This window comes from Syngnathus scovelli, chromosome 2 (genome assembly GCF_024217435.2).
Source record: "Syngnathus scovelli strain Florida chromosome 2, RoL_Ssco_1.2, whole genome shotgun sequence".
In the NCBI taxonomy this organism is placed as follows: Eukaryota; Metazoa; Chordata; class Actinopteri; order Syngnathiformes; family Syngnathidae; genus Syngnathus; species Syngnathus scovelli.
The window spans coordinates 28,295,342-28,319,042 of NC_090848.1; the positions used below are offsets into that span (position 1 = coordinate 28,295,342).

At 43.5% G+C, this 23,701-nt stretch overlaps 2 protein-coding genes across 10 annotated transcripts in view; one reads left to right on the forward strand and one right to left on the reverse strand.

Annotated features, from left to right (window-relative positions):
* lama5 (laminin, alpha 5) overlaps positions 1 to 23,701 on the forward strand; it is a 463,481-nt gene that overhangs the window by 127,012 nt on the left and 312,768 nt on the right. For 6 of the 7 annotated variants that reach the window (XM_049753597.2, XM_049753598.2, XM_049753599.2 and 3 more), the window contains 7 exons: positions 9,421 to 9,555; positions 9,642 to 9,701; positions 16,962 to 17,102; positions 18,237 to 18,374; positions 19,850 to 19,984; positions 21,004 to 21,138; positions 21,222 to 21,359. In XM_049753597.2, coding sequence (XP_049609554.1) covers positions 9,421 to 9,555; positions 9,642 to 9,701; positions 16,962 to 17,102; positions 18,237 to 18,374; positions 19,850 to 19,984; positions 21,004 to 21,138; positions 21,222 to 21,359 — 882 coding nt within the window. The remainder of the gene's footprint in view (positions 1 to 9,420; positions 9,556 to 9,641; positions 9,702 to 16,961; positions 17,103 to 18,236; positions 18,375 to 19,849; positions 19,985 to 21,003; positions 21,139 to 21,221; positions 21,360 to 23,701) is intronic. The other variant, XM_049753595.2, reaches the window with a different exon arrangement.
* On the reverse strand, positions 5,497 to 9,080 carry LOC137839649 (uncharacterized). 3 transcript variants are annotated; one of them, XM_068648769.1, is made up of 2 exons: positions 7,287 to 9,080; positions 5,497 to 7,206 (listed from the first exon to the last, which is right to left on the reverse strand). In XM_068648769.1, the coding sequence occupies exon 1, from the start codon at positions 8,763 to 8,765 to the stop codon at positions 7,416 to 7,418; it is 1,350 nt and encodes a 449-aa protein (XP_068504870.1). In that variant the 5' UTR covers positions 8,766 to 9,080; the 3' UTR covers positions 5,497 to 7,206; positions 7,287 to 7,415. The 3 variants fall into 3 exon arrangements, with proteins under 3 accessions (XP_068504870.1, XP_068504869.1, XP_068504868.1); XM_068648768.1 differs by having other exon boundaries at positions 5,497 to 7,223; XM_068648767.1 differs by having other exon boundaries at positions 5,497 to 7,228.

Here is a 23,701-nt window from a genome sequence, read left to right on the forward strand (position 1 = left end):
TTTGTGTGGACCAAATTCAAAAATCTATAAAGTTGTTTTGTGTGGCTTCCGTAATATACAGGGATAGACGTAGATCGGGGGGAAAAAACAATCAGAGGACTAGACGTAACACGTAGAGGAGTACGTACCTTCGCCACCATTGTTTTGTGTGGCTTCTACCACGTAGATCGGGACACAAAAAAAAACGATCACAGGACTAGACGTGTCACGCCAGAGACGTAATATACAGGCACCTGATGAACCAATCAGAGGACATTACGTTTTACGTTGATCGGGGCGGTAAACCAATCAGACGACTGGATGTAAAACGTAGAGGAGTACGTACCTCCGCCGCCATTGGCTTCTGCTACACAGAGACGTAATATACAGGCACCCGTTTGCTGGCGTTTACGTTTGCTTACAAGGCACAATCAGAGGACTGGACGTGACACGGAGAGGAATATGTACCACCGCAGGGACAGAGACATGCTTACGAGGCACAATTCAAGCTTCCTGCAAAGTTGGGATCATTGTCAAAGAGCTATGTGACAACGACGAGACAATGACGAGGGAAATTGGCATGTCAAATGGCCAACTTGCCCAACTGTTTAATTTGGATACAGAAGATGAGGACTTGGATTGATTTGCGTATTAATATCGATCAACAATAATGTGAGTGCAGTTGAGTACATGGATAAACAGTAGAATAAAATACAACCGCACTCACATTCTTGATCCCGTGACGGTTTTTTTTTTTTTTTGGCTTACCGTAAATTATGGCATGCATGCGCCCTATGATGCGATGCGCCCTGTGTGTGTGTTAAATACAGTAATGGCACACATAACTGAGACGGTGCGCACTTTGGTCGTGCAAATTCGGTAAATATACATATATGTAGAGGTTTGAATGTAAAAACAAATAATGCATGCCGGACTATCCCAAAAGTCACACTTTTTGCCCTATTACTCTGTGTAAAACACACATAAACCCAAAACAACAGGTTTATTTTTCCTTTTTCAAACCTTTACAACGAAAACTAAATGTCACTTTATTCTTGACCTCCTAACTTTGCTTAGGGAAGGTGAAATCTCTTATTATGTTCTACATTTGCTAAAAAAAATACCCCGAGAAGACAGAAAAAGTCAGGCTGATAAATTATTGGATGCTTCCACGTACTCCTTGCAATGTGCACGCTCACATACTCATCATTACTTTTGCTGAAATTAACGAGTTTTCCGACAGTGTGAGTGGTCATTGGACGCACCTCACGCAAAACTCGAGTGAGAACTTAAAAAAAGAAAGCAACCGAGCTAATAAAGACAAAACTTGACAAACACAAAAGTGTGTTGTAAATTATTTTTATTTAAAAAGGCTGGTACTGTCTGCCGGTTTCCGCCTTTCACCAACTTTGGCACACCTGCCATATTCCGTCTCGATGATATGCATGCATTCGCCGTGCTCCTATATGATTTTGTGTTTCTTTCGATAGTCTCAGGAGACATACTCGACTACACTACTTGTTTTTACACTGCTAACACACCGAGATGAACAGGGAATGACAGAGCAAAAGAGACCAGGGCTGGTGTGTCAGTTCGGAAGTCGAAAATTGGTTCGCAAGTATATGCAAAAAAAACTGTGTGTGTGTGTGCGTGTGTGAGATAGTGCGTGTGTGTATGTGTGTGTGTGTATCAGGGGGGACATGCGGTCAGAGGAGGCAAGCCTCCCCTGCCATCATGAAAAAGGGAAAAACAAATGCAATTGTTTTTATTATAGAGTCATTTTCCTTTTTATTTTCAATAGTTTTGTATGATTTTGAACCAAAATCGCAGATTTTTTATAGTTATTTTAAAACCGAAGACGATTTGCTCGGAGGAGCCAACTTCCTGCCTAGCCTCCTCTGAGGATTGCGTAATCACACGGCTGCCTATGTTGGCAGGCTATGCAGTTAGAGTCTAACTGCATAGCCTGTCAACATAGGCTAACTGTTAGACTCAACTGCTCTCTGTCTTTATGTCACTGTTTAAGTGTTCAAACACTGTGGCTATATTAACTAATTTCCGTAGTTAAGCTGATGTATATAATATCTAGTGTTTTTTGTCATCTGTCTGTAATGTCGTGTTTCTTTACATGAACAAAATGGCTTTGAAAAGAGACCTTACGGAGGCTACGAAAAAAAGGTTCTCCAGCCTTATGGCAGGTGGTGCTAGTGATCTCGGGATGCTTCATGTGCCTACCTGTAGAATAAGAGATCTCCAGTTCAAATTTACAGTGCACAATTGAGGAGCAGTCGTCCATTTATTTCGTTTTACATTCGTTTTTTTCCGTTTTTTTTTTTTTTTCCTGTTTTTACATTTCGTTTTACATTGGAGGATTACATATCCAAATGCTTTTCAACTATGGATTTTTGGTCGAAGCAGGAGGTCATCAGTAAAGGAAGAGCAACTCCGGAGTTAAATGGTTTGATTCGGACAACGGGACTTGGGAGTATGTCTTTTCAAACGGAGTGGTACGCACGATCGAAAACAAGTTTTTGATTCCATGTGCTTTATTGAGTGTTTTTATGTGTGAAGACTGCTGATATGAGATTTTAATTAAAATAGTTCAAATGAAATAATGACTAGGCCACACTAGAGCGGCGTTCCCCAACCTTTTTTGTGACATGGTTAGGTGCCGGACAAATTTTACCGTGGGGGGTTGACGTCAGTGCCTCCCCAGTCATGAACCTCACCGCACTTCACTGGGGTGCATATATATCAGTGGTGGGCCGTCAGGGCCTGCAAGGCCTTCTCTGCTGGCCTAAAAATATCTGAATCACAGACTGATGTTAATTATATTTTGTCCATGAATACGTATTAATTTAATATGTATTCATGGAGAAAATGTATTTAAAATGTATTTAATACTTATTAAATATGGTCTGTCCGCTTTCTTTCATTGCGAGCCCCCTGGTTGCGCTGCTTCCAGACGTGTATTTTCATATTTAAGCATTTAACCAATCACATTTCAGCCACTATTTGTTGCCAGGGTCAAAGAAATCTGCGTGGAGGCCTTCACAATCAGTTCTGCGGGTCCTGTAGCTTAAAAGAAATGTCGATCAGACTGTCGCTTCAACCAATCAGATTTTGAGTTGGCGACTCCAAGGCCTTCAAGCAGGCATGCGGAGAGCATATTCACACGCTTTGATTGGATGGTCAGAGTGTACTAGCCAGAGCGAGCATATTGCATCTGTAGCGAGCTGCATGTTGATTTAATCACTGTTTTGTCAACCCAGCATGGCTGAAGGAGGAAAAGAAATGGATTTGGTTGCAGATTTACTATCAAAGACATTTTTAAGATGGACTTTTCAAGAAAAGTTGGACATTGTTAAGCAGGGTCGGGCAACCCCGAAGCTCACAAGCCTGTCACAACCCGGAAAAGGATTTGTCCGCCACTTTCAGCCCACTAGTTACGAGCGGTACTCCTGGCTCACAGACTCTGAGGAACGCTGCAAATTGTATTGCTGGGAGTGCTTATTTGCCACTGACCGACATGGTGTTTGGAGCCACGCTGGATTTGTAAATTTGACTTGCCTCACCAAGGCAGCAATGAGGCATCAAAGCACTGCCAGACATTTACAAGCAACGGTGCTTTCCAAAATTTTTGGGGAAACCAGAGTGGATCTATAGCTGAGCAAGCAAGTGCGCAGGGAAATGGAGCTCCACAATGAAAAGGTGAAGAAAAATAGGGAAATCTTAAAAAGACTGATAGACTGTCATTTTTTTGGGCAAGCAGGAACTTTCATTTCGGGGGCACGATAAAAGCGCTGGATCCAAAAACAGAGGAAACTATGTGGAGCTTCTTGTACATATTTGTGTGTTTGGCGGTGACCATCCCCGTGTCCACTGCTTCTGTTAAACGGACATTCTCAACCCTTAAGAGAATTAAAACTTATGCCAGAAATACGACAGGGCAGGCTCGACTTTCAGCATTAGCTTCGATGGCGAAAGAAAAGGACTTCTTGATGGAACTGAAACGTACGGATAATCTGCACAACAGAGTAATTGATATCTTGAGGAAAGAAATGAGGATGAATTTTGTGTACAAATGATCAGGATTTTTGGTGAGTAAAATGTTGCTATATTCCTAAATAATATTGCAGTTTTATCAGGTTATTTTTTATGCTTTTTTTTATTTGTGTTTCAGTTGTACCTGCAATAGAAGTGTTATAGCCATAAAATAGTTGTTGAGGGTTGGATTAATTCAGACGGAGCAATACGGAAGGCCGAGGTGTGAAATGCACGGCCCGCCACTGATGTGTGTGTGTGTGTGTGTGTGTGTGTGTGTGTGTGTGTGTGTGTGTGTGTGTGTGTGTGTGTGTGTGTGTGTGTGTGTGTGTGCGTGCATGTGTGTGTATACTATACGTACATAAACGGATATATATGGATGAAAACATATTTATAGTATGTACACTTGTACCTTTTTATAAAAAAGTTAATAATAAAAGTTGTTCTAAAAAACATATTTACAGTATGTTTTAAGAATTCTCCATGTCATTTATGTTATTCAGCTGCGCTTTGATTTGAGATAGGGTGATTTATTTTGAAGGCCGTTTTCTGGTGATAAAACGTCCTGCTTTACGTTCGTGTACATATATCGGTTACAGCGGTACAGGAGTCATTGACGATGTAAGTGGGTCTCCTAACAAGAGAAATGAACGATCACATGTGTCTAACCTTTAGGACAATGTAGTATTGCTCCAAATGTTCGTTTAAATTCCTTTAGAGGTCCGTTTTTGCGTGTTAGCACGATCGCGAATTAGCATCTTTCCGCTAACTCGTTAGCCTGCCCAGTACTTCTTGTTAACATGTTACACGCACACACGTATGTTTATATTTTCAAAATTTATACAACATTTTCTGTATGTTATTTATACTACTAATGTATTATTTACATGTTTGAAAAAATATTTAATGTTCTGATAATAAAATATGCACTTAAATGGTTTCATATACATGTATTGACACACAAATAAAATGTACAGATGAGAGAGTGACCGTACATTGCGGATTTCACTTATCGCGGGTGGTTATTGGAACGGTGTAGTTGCTCGGACGGCGACGCGCTACAGTTGCGCGTTCGGCGGTGCGCTGCAGTTGCGCGATCGGACAAAAATGCGTAAACCAAAAAATGCTTAAAAAATGAGTTTTTCTTGCTTGGAACGGATTACATTTTTCTCCATTATTTGTAATGGGAAAACATGATTCGGAATTCGAACGATTCACTTCTCGAACAGCCTTCTGGAACGGATTGTGGTCGAAAACCGAGGCTCCACTGTATACAATATATGCAATATATGTATATACAATATATATACAGTATACGTATATATATAGTATATAATGTGTGTGTGTGTATATAGTATATGTGTCTATATATACATATACATATATATTCAAGATTCAAGAGTTTTTATTCGCCATGTTTGAGCGTGCCAAATACTATATATATACTATATATATGTGTGTATATATTCAAGATTCAAGAGATTCAAGAGTTTTTTATTCGCCATGTTTGAGCGTGCCAAACAAGGAATTTGACTTCGGTAAATCACAGCCTCTGTTCAACATTTAGGTGACTAACAACAACACTCAGGACATGTGAAGAACGAAAGATATTCTCAAACACCCCCTGATCTTAAACTCCCAAGAGGGCAAGGAAAAACTCAAAACTCCAGCTAGGGGAAATGAGAAACCTTGAGAAGAGACCACAGATGGGAGGGTCCCTCTTCTAGGATGACCAGGCTGCAATGGATGCAGAGAGGACACATAGTACAAACAGTGTAGACAAAAAAGGTGTGGCAAGCGGGATGTTATTGCACAGTAATGACTCTGAGACTCTAAGAGTGGTGTGAGTTCATCAGAGCGACAGCCTGGGGGAAGAAGCTGTCTCTGTGTCTGCTGGTTTTAGTGTACAGAGCTCTATAACGGCGTCCGGAGGGGAGTAGTTCAAACAGGCTGCAACCTGGGTGCGAAGGGTCTGTTGAGATGTTACTTGCACGTTTCCTGGTCCTGGACAGGTACAAGTCTTGGATAGATGGGAGGTTGATTCCAATTATCTTTTCTGCAGTCCTTATTGTCCGTTGCAGTCTGTGCTTGTCTTGTTTGGAGGCCGATCCAAACCAGACAGTGATGGAGGTGCAGAAGACAGACTGGATGATGGCAGTGTAGAAGGTCTTCAGCAGCTCCCGTGGCAGGTTGAACTTCTTGAGCTGTCTCAGGAAGTACAGCCTCTGCTGGGCCTTCTTCCGGACAGAGTCTATGTGGCCGGTCCATTTCAGGTCCCGAGAGATTGTGGTTCCCAGGAACTTGAAGGTGTCTGATGAGAGAATAGTATTACTGCGGATAGTGAGGGGTGAAAGTGGTGAAGGGCCTCGCCTGAAGTCCACTGTCATCTCCACGGTCTTGAGCGGGTTCAGGTCCAGGTGGTTTTGGCTGCACCAGTGGACCAGCCGCTCCACCTCCTGTCTGTACACAGTCTCATCACCGTTCTGGATCAGTCCGATGAGAGTGGTGTCGTCTGCATACTTCAGGAGCTTCACGGAAGAGTCACTTGCGGAGAAATCGTTGGTGTAGAGGGAGAAGAGCAGTGGGGAGAGGACGCATCCCTGAGGGGCTCCAGTGTTGGTGGTCAGGGTGTCAGATGTGATGCTCCCCAGCCTCACACGCTGTGTCCTGTTGGTCAGGAAGCTGGTGATCCACTGACAGGTGGAGGCAGGCACCGCAAGCTGGATCAAGTTCAAGTTCAAGTTCAAGTTTACTTTATTGTCAAAGATCTCTGTAACAGGGTTACCACAGAAGTTTGAAATTGCGTTTTACCAGTCTCCAATGTGCAGATTAACTAAAAACATGCTGATAAACATGTGCAGTACTATACAATAAAATACTCTCTCTCACATTCACACGCACGCACACACACACACACGGTGTGTAATAAGAGTATTGACAATACAGACCCACACACACACACATACATACACAGCAGCAGAAGTGGATGAGCTTCTGTTGGAGGATGTCAGGAGCGATGGTGTTGAACGCCGAGCTGAAGTCCACAAACAGGATCCTGGCGTACTTTCCTGGGGTGTCCAGGTGTTGCAGGATGTAGTGCAGTCCCATGTTGACCGCATCATCCACCGACCTGTTTGCCCGGTAGGCAAACTGGAGGGGGTCCAGCAGGGGGCCCGTGACATCCTTCAGGTGGTTCAGTACTAACCTCTCGAAAGATTTCATGACCACAGATGTCAGTGCAACAGGTCTATAGTCATTCATACCTGTGATGGCGGGCTTCTTGGCCACTGGAACGATGGTGGAGCTCTTGAAGCACGAGGGCACCTCACACAGCTCCAGGGAACGGTTGAAGATCCGTGCAAAGGTGGGCGCCAGCTGCTCAGCGCAGACTTTCAAGCAGGAAGGTGACACGCCGTCTGGGCCCGGTGCCTTCCTGATCTTTTGTCTCCGGAACATCTGGCGCACTTCCTGCTCGCGAATCTGGAGTGCGGGCGCGGCCTCTGCAAGAGAGTCGGTGACCACGGTGATGGAGGTGTGGACAGAGCAGTTGTGGGGGGAGGTGAGTATGTGGATTGTGTGGATTGTGCTGCAGGAGGTCCCGTTGTGTGGGAGGACCGATCAAACCTGCAGTAGAACCTGTTTAGCTGGTCAGCGAGCCTTGGGCTCTCCACAGGACGGGGGGTTCGTTTCTTGAAGCCCGTGATGCTCTGCAGGCCTTTCCACACTGTTGAGGGATCAGGATTGGTAGAGAGGTGTCTCTCCAGGCTCTCCCCGTAACACCTCCTGGCTTTCTTGACCTCTCGGTTCAGTGTGTTTCTGGTCTGCTTGAACAGGTCCCGGTCGCCGCTCCTGTAGGCCTCCTCCTTGACTTTGCGCAGCCTCCTAAGGTTCGGTGTAAACCAAGGTTTGTCGTTGTTGTACGTGCAGAAGGTCTTAGTCTGCACACACAGATCCTCACAAAAACTGATGTATGATGTGACAATGTCAGTGAGTTCATGCAAGTCTGAATTTGCAGCTTCAAAAACACTCCAATCGGTGCAGTCAAAGCAGGCTTGGAGGTCCTGCCTTGACTCCACTGTCCACTTCCTGACAGTCCTCACCACAGGCTTAGAAGTTTTTAGTTTCTGTCTGTAGGCAGGGATCAGATGAACTAGACAGTGGTCCGAGAGTCCTAAAGTTGCACGAGCCACAGAGTGGTATGCATCCTTAATTACGGTGTAGCAGTGGTCCAGTGTCTGTGCCCCTCTGGTGGGACACGTTATGTGCTGTCTGTATCTGGGGAGTTCGTGTGCGAGGTTCGCCCTGTTAAGATCACCCAGAACAATGATTAGTGAATTTGGTAGAAGTTTCTCCATGTCTGTCACCTGGTCAGCCAGCATCTGCGTGGCTTCACTCGCACGTGCGTGTGGTGGGATGTAAACAGCCGCCATGACGATCGAGGAGAACTCCCGTGGTGAATAGAACGGCCGGCAGTTTATGAAAAGTGTTTCTAGGAGAGGGCTGCAAAACTCTTTCAACACCATGACATCGGTACACCAACGTTCATTAATGTAGAAACAGAGACCACCTCCCTTTGATTTTCCGGAGAGCTCCGCGCTGCGATCTGCATGCGTTAGCCGAAACCCAGCTAACTCCATGGCGTGGTGGGGGGTTCGTTCGCTAAGCCACGTCTCAACAAAACACAGCGCGGCGGATCTGCTGAAGTCCGTGTTCCTTGAAGTGAGGAGCAGCAGTTCGTCCATCTTGTTCGCCAGGGAGCGGACATTCGCCAGATGAATTGACGGTAGGGCAGAACGGAACCCTCTCTGCCTCAGCTTTACGAGGGCTCCCGCTCGTTTTCCGCGTCGCCGCCGTCGCGCTAGCTTGTATAGCACCGCCGCTCCGGCTAAAATCTCCGACAAACAGTCTGAGTCAGAGAGAACAGGAGAGAAAATACCAGAAGAAGACTGACGGATGTTTAACAGTGCTTCTCTAGTAAAAGTGATCCGGGATGGACAGCAGAAGACACAGAAAACACACAAAATAAGACAAAGAAACAGAGAGCGACTCACCGTGGCAGCCATCCGCGACGCCATCAGATGACGTTTTATATATATATATATATATATACTATATATGTGTATATTTTATATATATATATATATACTATGTGTGTGTGTTCAAAGTTCCTTTCAACAAGAAAAAGCTCTAAAACTGTTGCCGAACATTTTGCAAACATTTGTGACCTTGATCGAAAGCTGACGAGAACGCAACATTCTTTGCCTTCAAAAACACTCGCAAATGCAGCTAAGTGGGATAGCGGCTTCAGATCTATCACTGTTAAATCAACCTTTCTATCAATCAACTATCTATTCCATGTCATGGTGTTTATGCATGTATGTGATGTGCACTCGTCAGCCTGTGATTGTGAGTCATTGTTCATGGATGGGACGTGTGAGGACATGACAGGACGTTGCTTCTGCAAAGAAAACTACGCTGGCGACAACTGCAAACAATGTGCTGACGGCTTTGTCAACTTCCCAGAATGTTACCGTAAGTCTGCCCTTGTGATGTAACAACGGATGCCATCAGTTGCTCATGTCTTTCTGTCTTTCTATCTCTATTTTTCTCTCAAACAGCTTTCCCCACCTATCCTAGTAACAACAACGGTGAGGCCAAACCAGCCGGAGAGATCATTAGTAAGTATTGTATTCATAAATAATATACCAACAAAGCATATATGTGCATGTCCTCAACCTGTGAAGTGGGATGGATTATCTGGTTAAAGCAGAAACGCTTACTAATACAAATTTTGACATATTTACGAACTGTATTTAAGGGCAATGGCCTTTTGTGTCTGTAGAAAAGGTTTTACCGTAATTTTCGGACTATAAATTGCGTTTTTTTCCATAATTGGAGTGGGGGTGCGACTTATAATAAAAGCTCTAAAATTTTCAAAAAATTTTCCTCCCCCAAAAAAAGTGAAACCGTGATAAACGAACCGCAATGGAGCAAGGGATTACAGTAATTTGAATTTCAAGTGACGTCAGCAGCGCGACGTGGCGCGCCGGTTGTTTACATAAAGGACAAAGATTGATCACGGGATGACGAAGGGCCTCACGTACTACCGGCATCATTAGCGGCTTTGTTTCTAAGTGACACAGAGGACGAAGAGTTTGAAGGATTTAAGGATTTGGAGTAACACAGAAGGTTTGAAAAACTATTATGGCTTTTACGCACGCCCGGTCCTACTCTACTGAGCTCTCTTTCACCTCCGTGGATCGTAGTCGGGGGCCGGCGCTCGGCCGTGTGGCTGTCCGGGGACGGTGCATGGGGCTCGGACATGGCTTTTATGCACGCCCGGTCCTACTCCACGAAACTCTTTCACCTCCGTGGATGGAAGTCGTGGGCCGGCGCTCGGCCGGGTGGCTGTCCAGGGACGGTGGATGGGGCTCGGATATGGCTTTTACGGACGCCCGGTCCTATTCTATGGAGCTCTCTTCCACATCGGTGGCTGGAAGTCCACGCCGCCACACGCTTGGAAGTTTGTTTTGTTAAATAAATAGCCGTTTACCAAACCCAAGTCTTTCCTTGTACTTTGTTAACGCTACAATATAGTTATATAATATACTAGATCTGTGGAATAACGACGAGGCTGACGTCAGGGCGCACGCGCGGCGTTGTTGACAAAGGAATTTGATCGATGGATTTAATGATTTAAAGTGCACAGATGGTTTGATAATATTATTGCTTATATAATAGTTATTTGAAATCTAATTTATATATCATTATATGGGCCTGTGGAATATTTTGAACTGCAAGCTCCGTCAGCCGCGCGCACCCATTGTTGACAAAGAACGATCGATGGATTTAATGAATGGAGTGACACAGATGGTTTTATAAACATGTTATTTATGTAATAGTTGTCTTTAATAACTCTATATGTTACGTCTGGCCCGTTCTCAGGTCTTTCTTTGTGTTTGTCACGTTAGCATACCTATCGTTTAGCCTGTTGTTGCTATCGTTTAGCCTGTTGTTGCTCGTTCATGTCTGTTCTTGGTGTTGGATTTTGTCGAATAAATTGCCCCCCAAAATGCGATATATACTCCGGAGCGACTTATATATGTTTTTTTTTTTTTTTCACTTTTTTGGGCATTTTATGGCTGATGCGACTTATACTCCGGAGCGACTTATAGTCCGAAAATCACGGTATAGTATATTTGAGTCTCGCTTCGCTAACAAATTTCGCCACACCCAGATGTGTGTGTGACAATCATTGGGACTTTAACTTTAACTTTAACAATAGATGGGAGCAAAAACAAAATTGTTCGATCGTGTTCATTTTCCGATCGAATTGCCGTTTGTTAGTTTTTTTTCAAACTCGCTGATTGACACAAAAAAACCCTGATCATGTAAACCACAGGTGTCAAACTCAAGGCCCGGGTGCCAGGTACGGCCCGCCACATCATTTTATGTGGCCCGCGAAGACAAATTGTGCATCAAATTCGTGTCATTACTAGAATTGCAAATTGTCTTCACTTTTAATAATATATTTTTTTAAATATTTGACCAGTTTTTACTATTATATATAGAAACTATTAATATAAGATGCTCCACTGTCCATGTCCCAAAAGAACCAAGTAGCAGCAAGGAGGTTCATAGCCAAAAAAGCCAGCCAGCCATCGTACACACTCATGTCGCATAACTCATTATGAATAGGGTGCGAACGAAAACAAATTGCCATGGCTCATAGCTTTCAAAAATTCCCCCATCAAACTTGAAATAGCATATTGAGCTAAGCTGAAAGTTTATTATCAAGGGTGTGTGATATACTAATTAGACAACAAATGCTATAACATATTTACATTTAGTTTATTAGTGTAATACCTAGTAATGCGCTAGCGCTAGCTGATCTTATTTACTGTTATTTGTATTAATATTGCTATATACATCATTTACATGTCATACCAATTATTTTACAGCCAGGTTTGTCAACTTTCATGTATGGCACTCACACATTCCTGCATAAAAGTTAGGATGCACACTTAGCTTCCATGAAAGGTTAACTGTACTGTTAATTGAAATGTATATGCTCTCTTGTACATATGGCACTTTAATCTACCGTATTTTCTGGACTATAAATCGCTCTGGAGTATAAGTGGCACCAGCCATAAAATGCATATTAAAGAAAAAAAACACATACGTATAAGTCGCAGCGGAGTACAAGTCGCATTTTTGGGAGAACTTTATTTGACAAAATCCAACACCAGAAACAGACATGAACAGGATACAACAGGCTAAGTATACAGTATACAGTATGCTAACGTTACATAAACACAAACGAGGAGCTGAGAATGTGCCTGGCGTAACATTAACAGTTATTCAAATAACTATAACATAAATAACACGTTTATCAAACCATCCGTGTCACTTCAAATCATTAAATCCATCAAAATCTTCGTCCTTTGTGCAAACGATGCCGCTTCTGACCCCGGAAGTGCATGCAGTGCCGACGTCGGACTCGTCGTCAGTTGCAGTTCAAATTATTCCACAGGGCTACGTATATAACTATATATAAACTATATATCAAATAACTTTAATGTTAGAGATTTGCTCACTCCAACTTATTTTGCAAGAACCACACAGAGAAAAGGCAAGTTCTTTTAGACACCTGCAGGTGGAGAGATCACTCGCTACAGGAATGAAATCTGAAAAGTCTCCTTCCTGCAAGGGCATATTTATTAGGAGGAACAGAGTGGGGGTATGGGTAGGCTGGCTAAAGCCCTTGCCCTCTAGTCTAAACATGTCAGGGGATGTTTTATGACCTTGTGATAAGGGGGACAAGGTAAGGTATTTATTACCTGTTGCACTCCAACATAATCCTACGATAAAGATAACCTGGAAAACCCTAACATTTAACATAAATAACAATTTTATCAAACCATCCGTGTCACTCCAAATCATTAAATCCATTGAAATTTTCGTCCTCTGTGTCACTTAAAAAAAAGAAAAAAACACCGCTGCTGACTCCGGAAGTACATGCGCCGCTGACGTCAGACTCGTCGTTAGTTGCGGCTCCAATTATTCCACAGATCTATATAACTATATTGTAGCGTTACCAACGTACCAGGAAAGTTTGGTAACCAGCTCTTTATTTCACAAAACAAGAGTTCAACATACGAGCCAACATACAGTAGCCTCACACAGTAGCCTCACTCCAACAAAGCGCCCCGGATCTCTCTTCCTGTCTCCTCCCACCTGCTGCCTTCCTCGTCTCCCTAGGCAATCAGAAACAACTGAACTCTAACAATATACAAGTTGTTACACTAAATAAACGATTTACCAAATAAGTATAACATAAATAACAAGTTTATCCAACCATCCGTGTCACTCCAAATCATTAAAGCCATCGAAATCTTCGTCCTCTGTGTCAATATCTGTCCTCTGTGTTATAAACTACTCCTGACTCCGGAAGTCAGTCAATGGATTCAGACTCATTGTTAGTTGCGGTTCCAATTATTTCACCGGCCTAGTGCGACCTCATGCGGTTTAAAGTGGAAATAACTTGTGAAGCGCCCAATATGTGACCCTGTCGTGCAACCCAGGAGTTTGACCTGAAAGTCAAGTCAAAAACTTTGTGTGGGGTTAATTTATATGATCAATTATTATTCCACAAACACGAGATTAACCCAGGAGTTTGACCTGAAAGTCAAGTCAAAACCTTTGTGTGGGGTGGATTTATCTGATCATTTATTATGCCACAAACATGAAATGAATCAGAAGACAATGTTTTGTCTATCAGAACACATTTTGAAAAGAAAATCTTCAACTTGACGTCTGCTTTAATGTATTGTTTTTCTATTATTAGTGTCACTTTTACACTTTTAAGTCAAAAGCTGGACTTGATATTTTTAATTCCCGATAGCTCTACTTCTCCTTGGGGAACGAACAGGGATAATTTTGACACCTCTTGTATGGTGCATCTTTTGTGTTCCCCTTGGACTGTTGGTCTCCTGTGTTACCGCTTATGTTTCACTGTATTATGTTCTGTGTTATTAAATTGTTACTTACTCTATCACAGTATGCTGTCACATTCCGTGTACTCCAACCAATGTTTTCATAATGTTCTATATCAGGGGTCCCCAACCCCCGGTCCATGGACCGGTACCGGGCCGCCAATCCGCACAGTAAAAGAACAACACATTTTTTATTTATCGACGATCAATTCATTCTGGTCAAGACGCTCACCCTGGTCACGTGATATGTTTTATGAGTCGAGCCCGCAAAAATGAGTAAGAATTTATTTTGAAAAATAAATAAATACAGAAAAAAGTCGCTGTGTCCCTTGACACAAGACGCTTGTCTTGGTCACGTGACATGTCACCCCAAGTCGAGCCCGCGAGGCAAGCAAAAAATGAGCAAGAAACAGAGAAATTTGGAAAGCTTCTTCGGAAGGGGAAAAAAGCCCAATGAGGAGACTGAAGAAGAGGCTACCACTTCTAAGAAAAGGAAAGCTGCATTTAAAAGAACATTTCTGGAGTCGTACTTAAAATATGGATTTATCGCCACAGGTGACTCTGAGGCGCCAAGCGCACTCGGCATATGTGGCGACAGGCTAGCTAACGAGGCAATGAAGCCTTCAAAACTGCTTCGGCACATGGAGACCAAGCATCCTGCATTAACAGACAAACCTTAACCACTTCAGGTGTCATTGTTTCCGATTACGCCTAGATGAGGCCGGCTCGTTTCTGAGAAACGATCTCAGTGCTCCCTCTAATTCAACGTAATGGTGAGTTTTATTTTTATGTCGTTTATGCTTGTTTTTATGCCAGTCATATAATTTTATTTCATCGTATTTATATATTTATTATACATGTATTATTTATATTTATTATTTATTTATATAAAGGCCGGTCCGCAAAAATATTTCTGACGTGTAACCGGTCCGTGGCGCAAAAAAGGTTGGGGACCACTGTTCTATATCACGTTATGTCTTCTCCTTCACATGTCCTTTGTTAGGAGTTCTATGCTTTGTCACGTTTGGTTACATGTTCAGTTGGAGATCATAATATTGGTTATCACTGTTCTATCTCTGTTCTTTTTTGTATGCACTATGTCACGTCTGTCCTATTTATCATAAGGTCTTTGGCTGGATTCACACTGCCATTTGCTGTACTGTATTTAATTTTATTTTTTGAGACTGTGTGAATGGCTCCATTTTTTTTTTTTTTTTTTTTTTTTTTTTATTTACCAACTGGGTCACTTTCATATCTGCTCATAGATCGGGCACATATCAGATTTATTTGCAAAGCGACTGCAGTCTGAATGGCTAGGACACATATATCTGACCTTGATGTCATCCAAATTCCAAAATGCGCTCCATTTGGACAGGATAAAATTGAGGGGAGTTGGGAGATCGAATCTGCATAGGTGTTTTGAATAACAGTATTATGGACATTTATAGCAATAGTCGTACTTAAGACGGTTCATTTATTATGCGCAGCAATGACGTAATGTCATCTTCCATACACATCTCCAGAGAGCAACTCATTTCCCAAAAATATTTATACGTCCTCTCACATCGCTTTTTTGTACATATGAGATGATAAAGAGATGAACTGATACATGCTGAACAAAATTTACTTAGGTAAAAACTACGCCATGAGTGACGTCTCTTCCTCTGCCCATGTAAGTCAGGACACTTTTGCTTCACACCCCAGACAAACTGTGGGTGCAATTAGTATGTACTGTTAATGCTTCAACTCAAAGGAAACATTTTCTGTGTTCCGTCACTTCCCGATTATTTTTTCCGCAGTCCTGATTGTCCGTTGCAGTCTGCGCTTGTCTTGTTTGGTGGCCGATCCAAACCAGACAGTGATGGAGGTGCAGAGGATAGACTGGATGACGGCAGTGTAGAAGGTCTTCAGCAGCTCCTGTGGCAGGTTGAACTTCCTGAGCTGTCTCAGAAAGTACAGCCTCTGCTGGGCCTTCTTCCGGACAGAATCTATGTGACCGGTCCATTTCAGGTCCCGAGAGATTGTGGATCCCAGGAACTTGAAGGTGTCTGTGGAGGGAATAGCATTACTGAGAATAGTGAGGGGTGGAAGTGGTGAAGGGTCTCGCCTGAAGTCCACTGATATCTCCACGGTCTTGAGCGGGTTTAGCTTCAGGTGGTCTTGGCTGCACCAGTGGACCAGCCGCTCCACCACCTGTTCGAACTACTCCCCTCCGGACGGCGTTACAGAGTGCTGTACACCAAAACAAGCAGACACAGACAGAGCTTCTTTCCGCAGGCTGTCACTCTGATGAACTCACACCACTCATAGAGTCTCAGAGACATCACTGGGCAATAATATCCTGTTCTTGCCACTTAACGACGGTCCATTGGGTGCCGTTGAACTGGACTGCCCTTACGCCTGTCTATGGACCCCGTGGAGGCTATTTTGTGTGTTTTGGGGTGTTCTCTGATATTGAGGGGTGCTGGTTGGCCGCTGTTACTTTTTTTCCTTTGTCTTTTTCCTTTGCTCTGCTGGCTTTCATCTTTCGCACTTTCTGGTTTTCTTTGTGGCGCCATTGTGTGACAGCCTTATGAGAGCCTATTGAGTTGCGCTCATGCCATCTGTGTGTCTTTTATATACCCGCTCTGTGGTATGGATACTGCTGGGGCCTGAATTTCCCCACCCCCGGGATCAATAAATGTTCAATCAATCAATCAATCAATCAATCAATCAATCAATCAATCAATCAATCAATCAATCAATCAATCAATCAATCAATCAATTAAATGTTAGTCACCTGAATGCTGTTAGTCACTTAAATATTGGACAGAGGCTGAGATCAACCAGAGTCAAATTCCTTGTTTGGCATGCACAAACCTGGTCAATAAAGCTGATTCTGATTCTGATTGCTAACATATCTTGTATTTGGAGTTTCAAAAAAACCTTCTGTTTTGTGCCCAGACTGTGAGTGTAGTGCGGCCGGCACTATTGACAACTCGTGCAGACCCGATCCACAAAGCAGAATATGCTTGTGCAAGCCTGGCTTCACTGGCGACCACTGTGACATATGTGCGCCAGGCTTCCATGGACTCAACTGCCAAGGTGAGAATCTCATTGACTCCAAGATCCTGCTTTGGCTCCCACTTTAATGTAGTCATGCTCTCATTAGAAGAATGCACTGCAGCAGCACCACCCATTGGTAGCACTCCCACAAGCCCCCCCCCACACTCATGCACAGGCACACACACACACACACACACACACACACACACACACACACACACACACACACACACACACACACACACGCACAAATTTAACATGGACATATGCCAATGCCCACATCCTCTCATTCGTACATCTAGTGTAAAGGGGTAATGCTATACAGGCAGTGTCAGTGAGAGCAGGGTACTTAAGGCGCTATTACACCTCCATTACCTTTACTCTCATGTGCAATCAGGGAGAGGTGATGGCCCACGCTCTGGCAACATTCTTTCCTCTGCTGACAAAACTATGGACACAAGCCTTGGGCCTGCCGCTCCTCCACAATCATAAGGCAGGGTAGAGGAGAGGATTTCATCAGACGTGTGTGTCAAATACAGAATGACGATAGCGCAGCTAAGAGAGAGAGGCCTAACTGCACCGGTGATGAATGGAATGATGGATACGACAAGTTTCACGCGACTGCGAATTCCCTTAATGAAACATATGAAAAGAAAACAGATTCCCTCCCATCCTTGCTCGCCCCCTCCCTCTCTCTTTCTCTTACTCTCTCAACTGGCCATAGATAGTTTTGCCCCCCCCAGCCATGCTCCACTGGGACCCCTTCTCTGTGTCGTTAATCAGAGCTCCTCTACTCTCAGCTTCTTTCTCTTTTTCTTTTTCCAGCCAACACACACACGCACACACGCATACACACACACACACACACGCACACACACACACACACACACACACACACACACACACGCGTACACACACGTACACACACATTCAAACATACGTAAATATTGACAAAAATGCAATAGGTGTCTCTTGATTTGCTGGTTTATATATCCTACCACCCAGGAGATACACACACCTGTGTAAACATTTTCTCGAAACATTGTCATTCACATAGTTCACACCATTTTACTGCTTCCGTGTGTGTTTGTGTGTGTGTTTGTGTGTGTGCGTGTGTGTGTGGGTGCGCGTGCATGTCCGCGTATATGCACGCATGTCCGCGTGTATGCGCAGCCTGTCAGTGTTCAGGTCCGGGTTGCCTGGATGGTTCCTGTGACACACTAACGGGTCACGGTGTCTGTCACAGTGGTTTCCATGGTTACCATTGTGACCAGTGTGCATCAGGCTACTTCATCTACCCGCTCTGTCAGTGTGAGTGACAAACTAACTACCGTAATTTTCAGACTAAAAGTCGCTCCGGAATATAGGTCGCATTAGCCATAAAATGCACAATAACGTGAGAAAAAACATATATAAGTCGTTCCGGGCGTACAAGTCGCATTTTGGGGGAAATTTATTCGACAAAATCCAACACCAAGAACAGACATGAACGAGCAACAACAGGCTAAACGATAGGTATGCTAACGTGACAAACACAAACGAAGAGCTGAGAACGGGCCTGACGTAACGTTCAGAGTTATTCAAATAACTATTACATAAATAACACGTTTATAAAACCATCTGTGTCACTCCAATTCATTAAATCCATTGATCGTCCTTTATGGAAACGATGCCGCATATGCGCCGCGCCGCTGACGTCTAAATATTCTAAATATTCCACAGACCCATATGACGATATATAAAGTATATATTAAATAACTATCATATAAACAACAATATTATCAAACCATCTGTGTCACTCCAAATCATTAAATCCATCGATCAAATTCCTAGTCCTTTGTCAACAGCGCCGCGGGTGCGCCCTGACGTCAGCCTCGTCGTTATTCCACAGATCGAGTATATAACTATATTATAGCGTTAACAAAGTACAAGGAAAGACGTGGGTTTGGTAAACGTCTCTTTATTTAACAAAACTAGAGTTCAGCGAGCCAATAAGTACTGAACTTTAACGATAAAAACATATACAAGTTGCTATACGAAATAAAATATATCAAATAACTATAGCATAAATAGTTCACCACCACACGGCCGCAAGCACCGGCGTCGACTTCCAGGTGTGTGGCGGCGTGGACTTCCATCCCCGGAGGTGGCACTTCCATCCCCGGAGGTGGCACTTCCAGCCACGGAGGTGGAAGAGAGCTCCATAGAATAGGACCGGGCATGCGTAAAAGCCATGTCCAAGCCCCATCCACCGTCCCTGGACAGCCACTCGGCCGAGCGCCGGCCCCCGACTTCAATCCACAGAGGTGAAAGAAAGCTCCGTAGAGTAGGACCGGCCGTGCATAAAAGCCATAATAGTTTTTCAAACCTTCTGTGTCACTCCAAATCATTAAATCCTTCAAATGTTCTCCGTGTCACTTACTAACAAAGCCGCTAATACGTGGGGCCCTTCGTCAGCCCGTGATCGAATCTTTGTCCTTTATGTAAACAACCACCGCGCCACTGACGTCACTTGAAATTCAAATTACAGTAATCCCTTGCTACATCGCAGTTCGTTTATCGCAGTTCAACTTTTTTTTTTTTTTTTTTTTGAATTTTGAAAATTTGTGAAAAAATTCACATATAAGTCGCTCCTCAGTATAAGTTGCCCCCCTACCCAAACTATGAAAAAAAACGCGATTTATAGTCCGAAAATACGGTAATGTTGTGTTGATGACGTCAAATCTTACAATAGAATCAAATGTGAAAACTTCATGTTGTGTTCTGTTGTCTTTTGGTATCCACAGTGTGTGGTTGCAGTTCTGTGGGCTCTTTGCCTGAAATCTGCGACCAATCTGGTCGCTGTCTGTGCAAAGCAGAATTTGAGGGTCCTCGGTGTGAACGGTGCCGACCTGGATTCTACTCTTACCCCAGTTGTCAAGGTTATATGTCAACATACACAAATGCAATCACATCTGGATGATGGGCTTAGACCTAGAATGTAGACCTCAGATATCCTGGGACTTTGAGCTTAAATATGGTCATGGGTAAAGGACTCAGACTTTGGACAAAGCTTCAACCTCGAATATAGTATTTGGACATTGATGTAGTACTCAGAACATAGACCAGTCACCAAGGACTTGAGGAAAATTTGGACATGGATTTAGGACGGGACAAGCAAATAAACTGGATTATTATATAGTACTACTATATGGACATAGGACATATAAGATTTGGTTACCTTATTGGTCCCCAAATTAGTTTCAGAGACAGGAAAGAAGCTACGACACATTAAAGAAGTCCAGCGAAATCAACAGATAGCACATACGTTCATTAGGTTAAAAAATGAACAGACACAGACAGCACTGGATTTTGCCACTGCTACACTACCACAAATACACGTCCATAAGATCCTCCAACATCATAAGATCCTCCAACATACCAAAATAATATCCACACAACCATTCTCATCAACTCACCTCATCCCACTTCACCATGCCAATATACCAAGATATCTCATCATATGGAGCTGAGACATGAACCCAAGACTTGGACCTAAGAGATGAAACCAAGTCATTGACCTAGGATGTAAAGCATGGACCATCATGGACAAAGGAATCCAGACCTAGGACAAGGGTGTCAAAAACCCTTTTGTCAATTGCCACTTTACTGCATGTATCAGTTGTGTCCCTCGTCATTATCAGGCTCCATTAGAGCTTGGTGATGAGCGGATCATTTGAATCAGGTGTGATGGATGAGCCAGACATGTAAAACAGCTAGTACAGTGACCCTCGAGTACTGTAGCTAAACATTCCTGACCTAGGACATGCACAGATGTCTAGAACTAGAACCTACACACATGCCCTGCAACAATGATGCCTGGATGTCCACAGCTTGTTGTTGAGGTTTCAAAGCGTTCAATCGTTATTGCAAGTGTTCAAGTGTTCAATCGTTATTGCAGTGTGCATGTGCGACCCTCGCACGTCATACAATACCAGCTGCACGGCGTCAGGTCAGTGCCACTGCCGACCTAACTTCAGCGGCGCCTCATGTGACCAATGTGCGCCCGGTTACTACGGCTACCCCAGGTGCACACGTGAGTAGTCGATGATGTTTTTCCTTCTTTTTTTTGTAAATGGATGACTTCTACGTGTCTGTCTGTGTGTGCGTGTTTTGCAGCATGCCTGTGTTCCACAGAAGGTTCTCGCTATAGCAGCTGTGATGAGGTGACTGGTCAGTGTGCTTGTCTGCACAATGTTCATGGCCGGCACTGTGACAGCTGTGCTCACGACACCTATGGCTTCCCAAACTGTCAAGGTGAACACACGCACGTGTGCGCGCACACACACACACGCATAAACAAACACACGGAAGCAGACAGATGACCAGATGAATGAAATAAAAGCAGATGAATGAAATAAATGCAGCAATGGGTTTTCTAATATATAAGTAACTGAAACTAAAGAGTAGAATAGAATAGTCATAGTACCTTATTGTGCTCCACCATGTTGAAAATTTGACAGACAGCATACATAAAAACAGGTAAGATCAGGGCCAGTCCAGGTCATTTGGGGGACACTGCAGAAGATAAGGACCATAAGGTGCTTCGAGTTAAAAGGCGCAGACTCAATTTTGGGGATTTTCTGTATTTAATCCGCACATAGGAGTCACCGCGTTATAGGGCGCTTGCATTCCATGATTTACGGTAAAAAAAATAAATAAAAAATCTGACAGGAGCAAGGCAGTCAGTTGCGTTGTACAAACCGGATTCGGTTGAAGTTGGGAAATTGTGTAAAATGTAAATAAAAACAAAATACAATGATTTGAAAATCCTTTTCAACCTATATTCAATTGAATACACTACAAAGACAACATATTTAATGCTAAAAACTAATAAACTTTATTTTATTTTTCAAATAATAATTAACTTAGAATGTAATGGCTGAAACACGTGCAGTAGAAGTTGGGAAAGGGCATGTTTACCATTTTGTTACATCACCTTTCCTTTTAATAACACGCAAACGTTTTGGAAGAGAGGAGAGTAATTCTCTTAGCTTCTCATGCGGAATTCTTTCCCATTCTTGCTTGATGAACCGCTTCAGTTGTTCAACAGTCTTCCCTGTCGTATTTTACGCTTCATAATGCACCACACATTTTCAATGGGAGACAGGTCTGGACTGCAAGCGGGCCAGGGGAGAACCTGGACTCTTTTACTTCAAAGCCGCGCTGTTGTAACACGTGCAGAATGTGGCTTGGCATTATCTTGCTGAAATAAGCAGCGGCGTCCATGAAAAAGACGTCGCTTGGATGGCAGCATATGTTGCTCCAAAATCTGTATGTACTTTTCAGCATTTATGTTGCCTTCACAGAAATGTAAGTCATCCATAACATGGGAACTAATGCACCCCATACCATCACAGATGATGGCTTTTGAACTTTGCATTGATAACAGTCCGGATGGTCCGCTTCGTCTTTGGTCCGGAGGACACGACGTCCAGTGTTTCCAAAAACAATTTGAAAAGTGGACTCATCAGACCACAAAACACTTTTCCATTGTGCATCAGTCCATTGTATATGAGGTTGGGCCCAGAGAACCCGGCGGTGTTTCTGGATGTTGTTCATAAACGGCTTTTGCTTTGCATGGTAGAGTTTTAGGGTGTTTTCACACTTGGTCCCTTTCAGACCTCGAAGCGAACTCAGATCGATGACTCAGCATTTTTTGCGCATATGTGAACGCGCCAACCGTACTCAGACCCCTTTAAAACGAACCGTACTGAGACCACCTCAGGAGGTGGTCTCAGTACGGTTCGCTAAAAAGTCAACGGTACGGTTCACCTAATCTGTGCATTGTGAACACAAAGCCCACTGGGTTCACTTCGCCTTTTTGCACTGTATTGTAACCTCCTTGGCTTGCCGTAGATTGGTCACGTGACTGCAGGCGCAAAAACAAAACTGTAGAGAACAGAGAATCCAAAGTATGGCAGCAGCAAGTCGTGGTCGTGACCGTGGTTCTAATAGTAAATGTAGAGAAGCATGTGCCGTTCAAAATTCTGCCACGGCACCTGGACGCGGCATAGTTTGGGGAGAAGACGAAACGGAATGTCTTTACGAAATTTGGAAGTCATCGATCTGAGTTCACTTCGAGGGCTGAAAGGGACCAAGTGTGAAAACACCCTTAACCCGCACTTACTGATGTAGTGACGAACTGTATTTACTGACTGGTTTTCTGAAGTTTTCCTGAGCCTATTTAGTGATATCCTTTACACACTCATGTCAGTTTTTAAGGCAGCGCCGTCTGAGGGATCGAAGGTCACGGTCATTCAGTCTTGGTTTCCGGCCGTGGTGCTTACGTGCAGTGATTTCACCAGATTCTCTGAACCTTTTGATATTATGGACCGTGGATGTTGAAATCCCTAAATTCCTTGCAATTTTGCTTTGAGAAATGTTGTTCTTAAACTGTTCAACTATTTTCTCACGCAAAGTGGTGAATCTCGCCCCATCCTTGCTTGTGAACGACTGAGCATGTTTGGGGAGGCTCCTTTTATACACATGGTACCCACCTGTTCCCAATTAGCCCGATCACATGTGGAATGTTCCAAATAGGTGTTTGATGTTGTTTGCTTTTCTCATCTTTCTCAGTATTTTTTGCCACCTTTCCC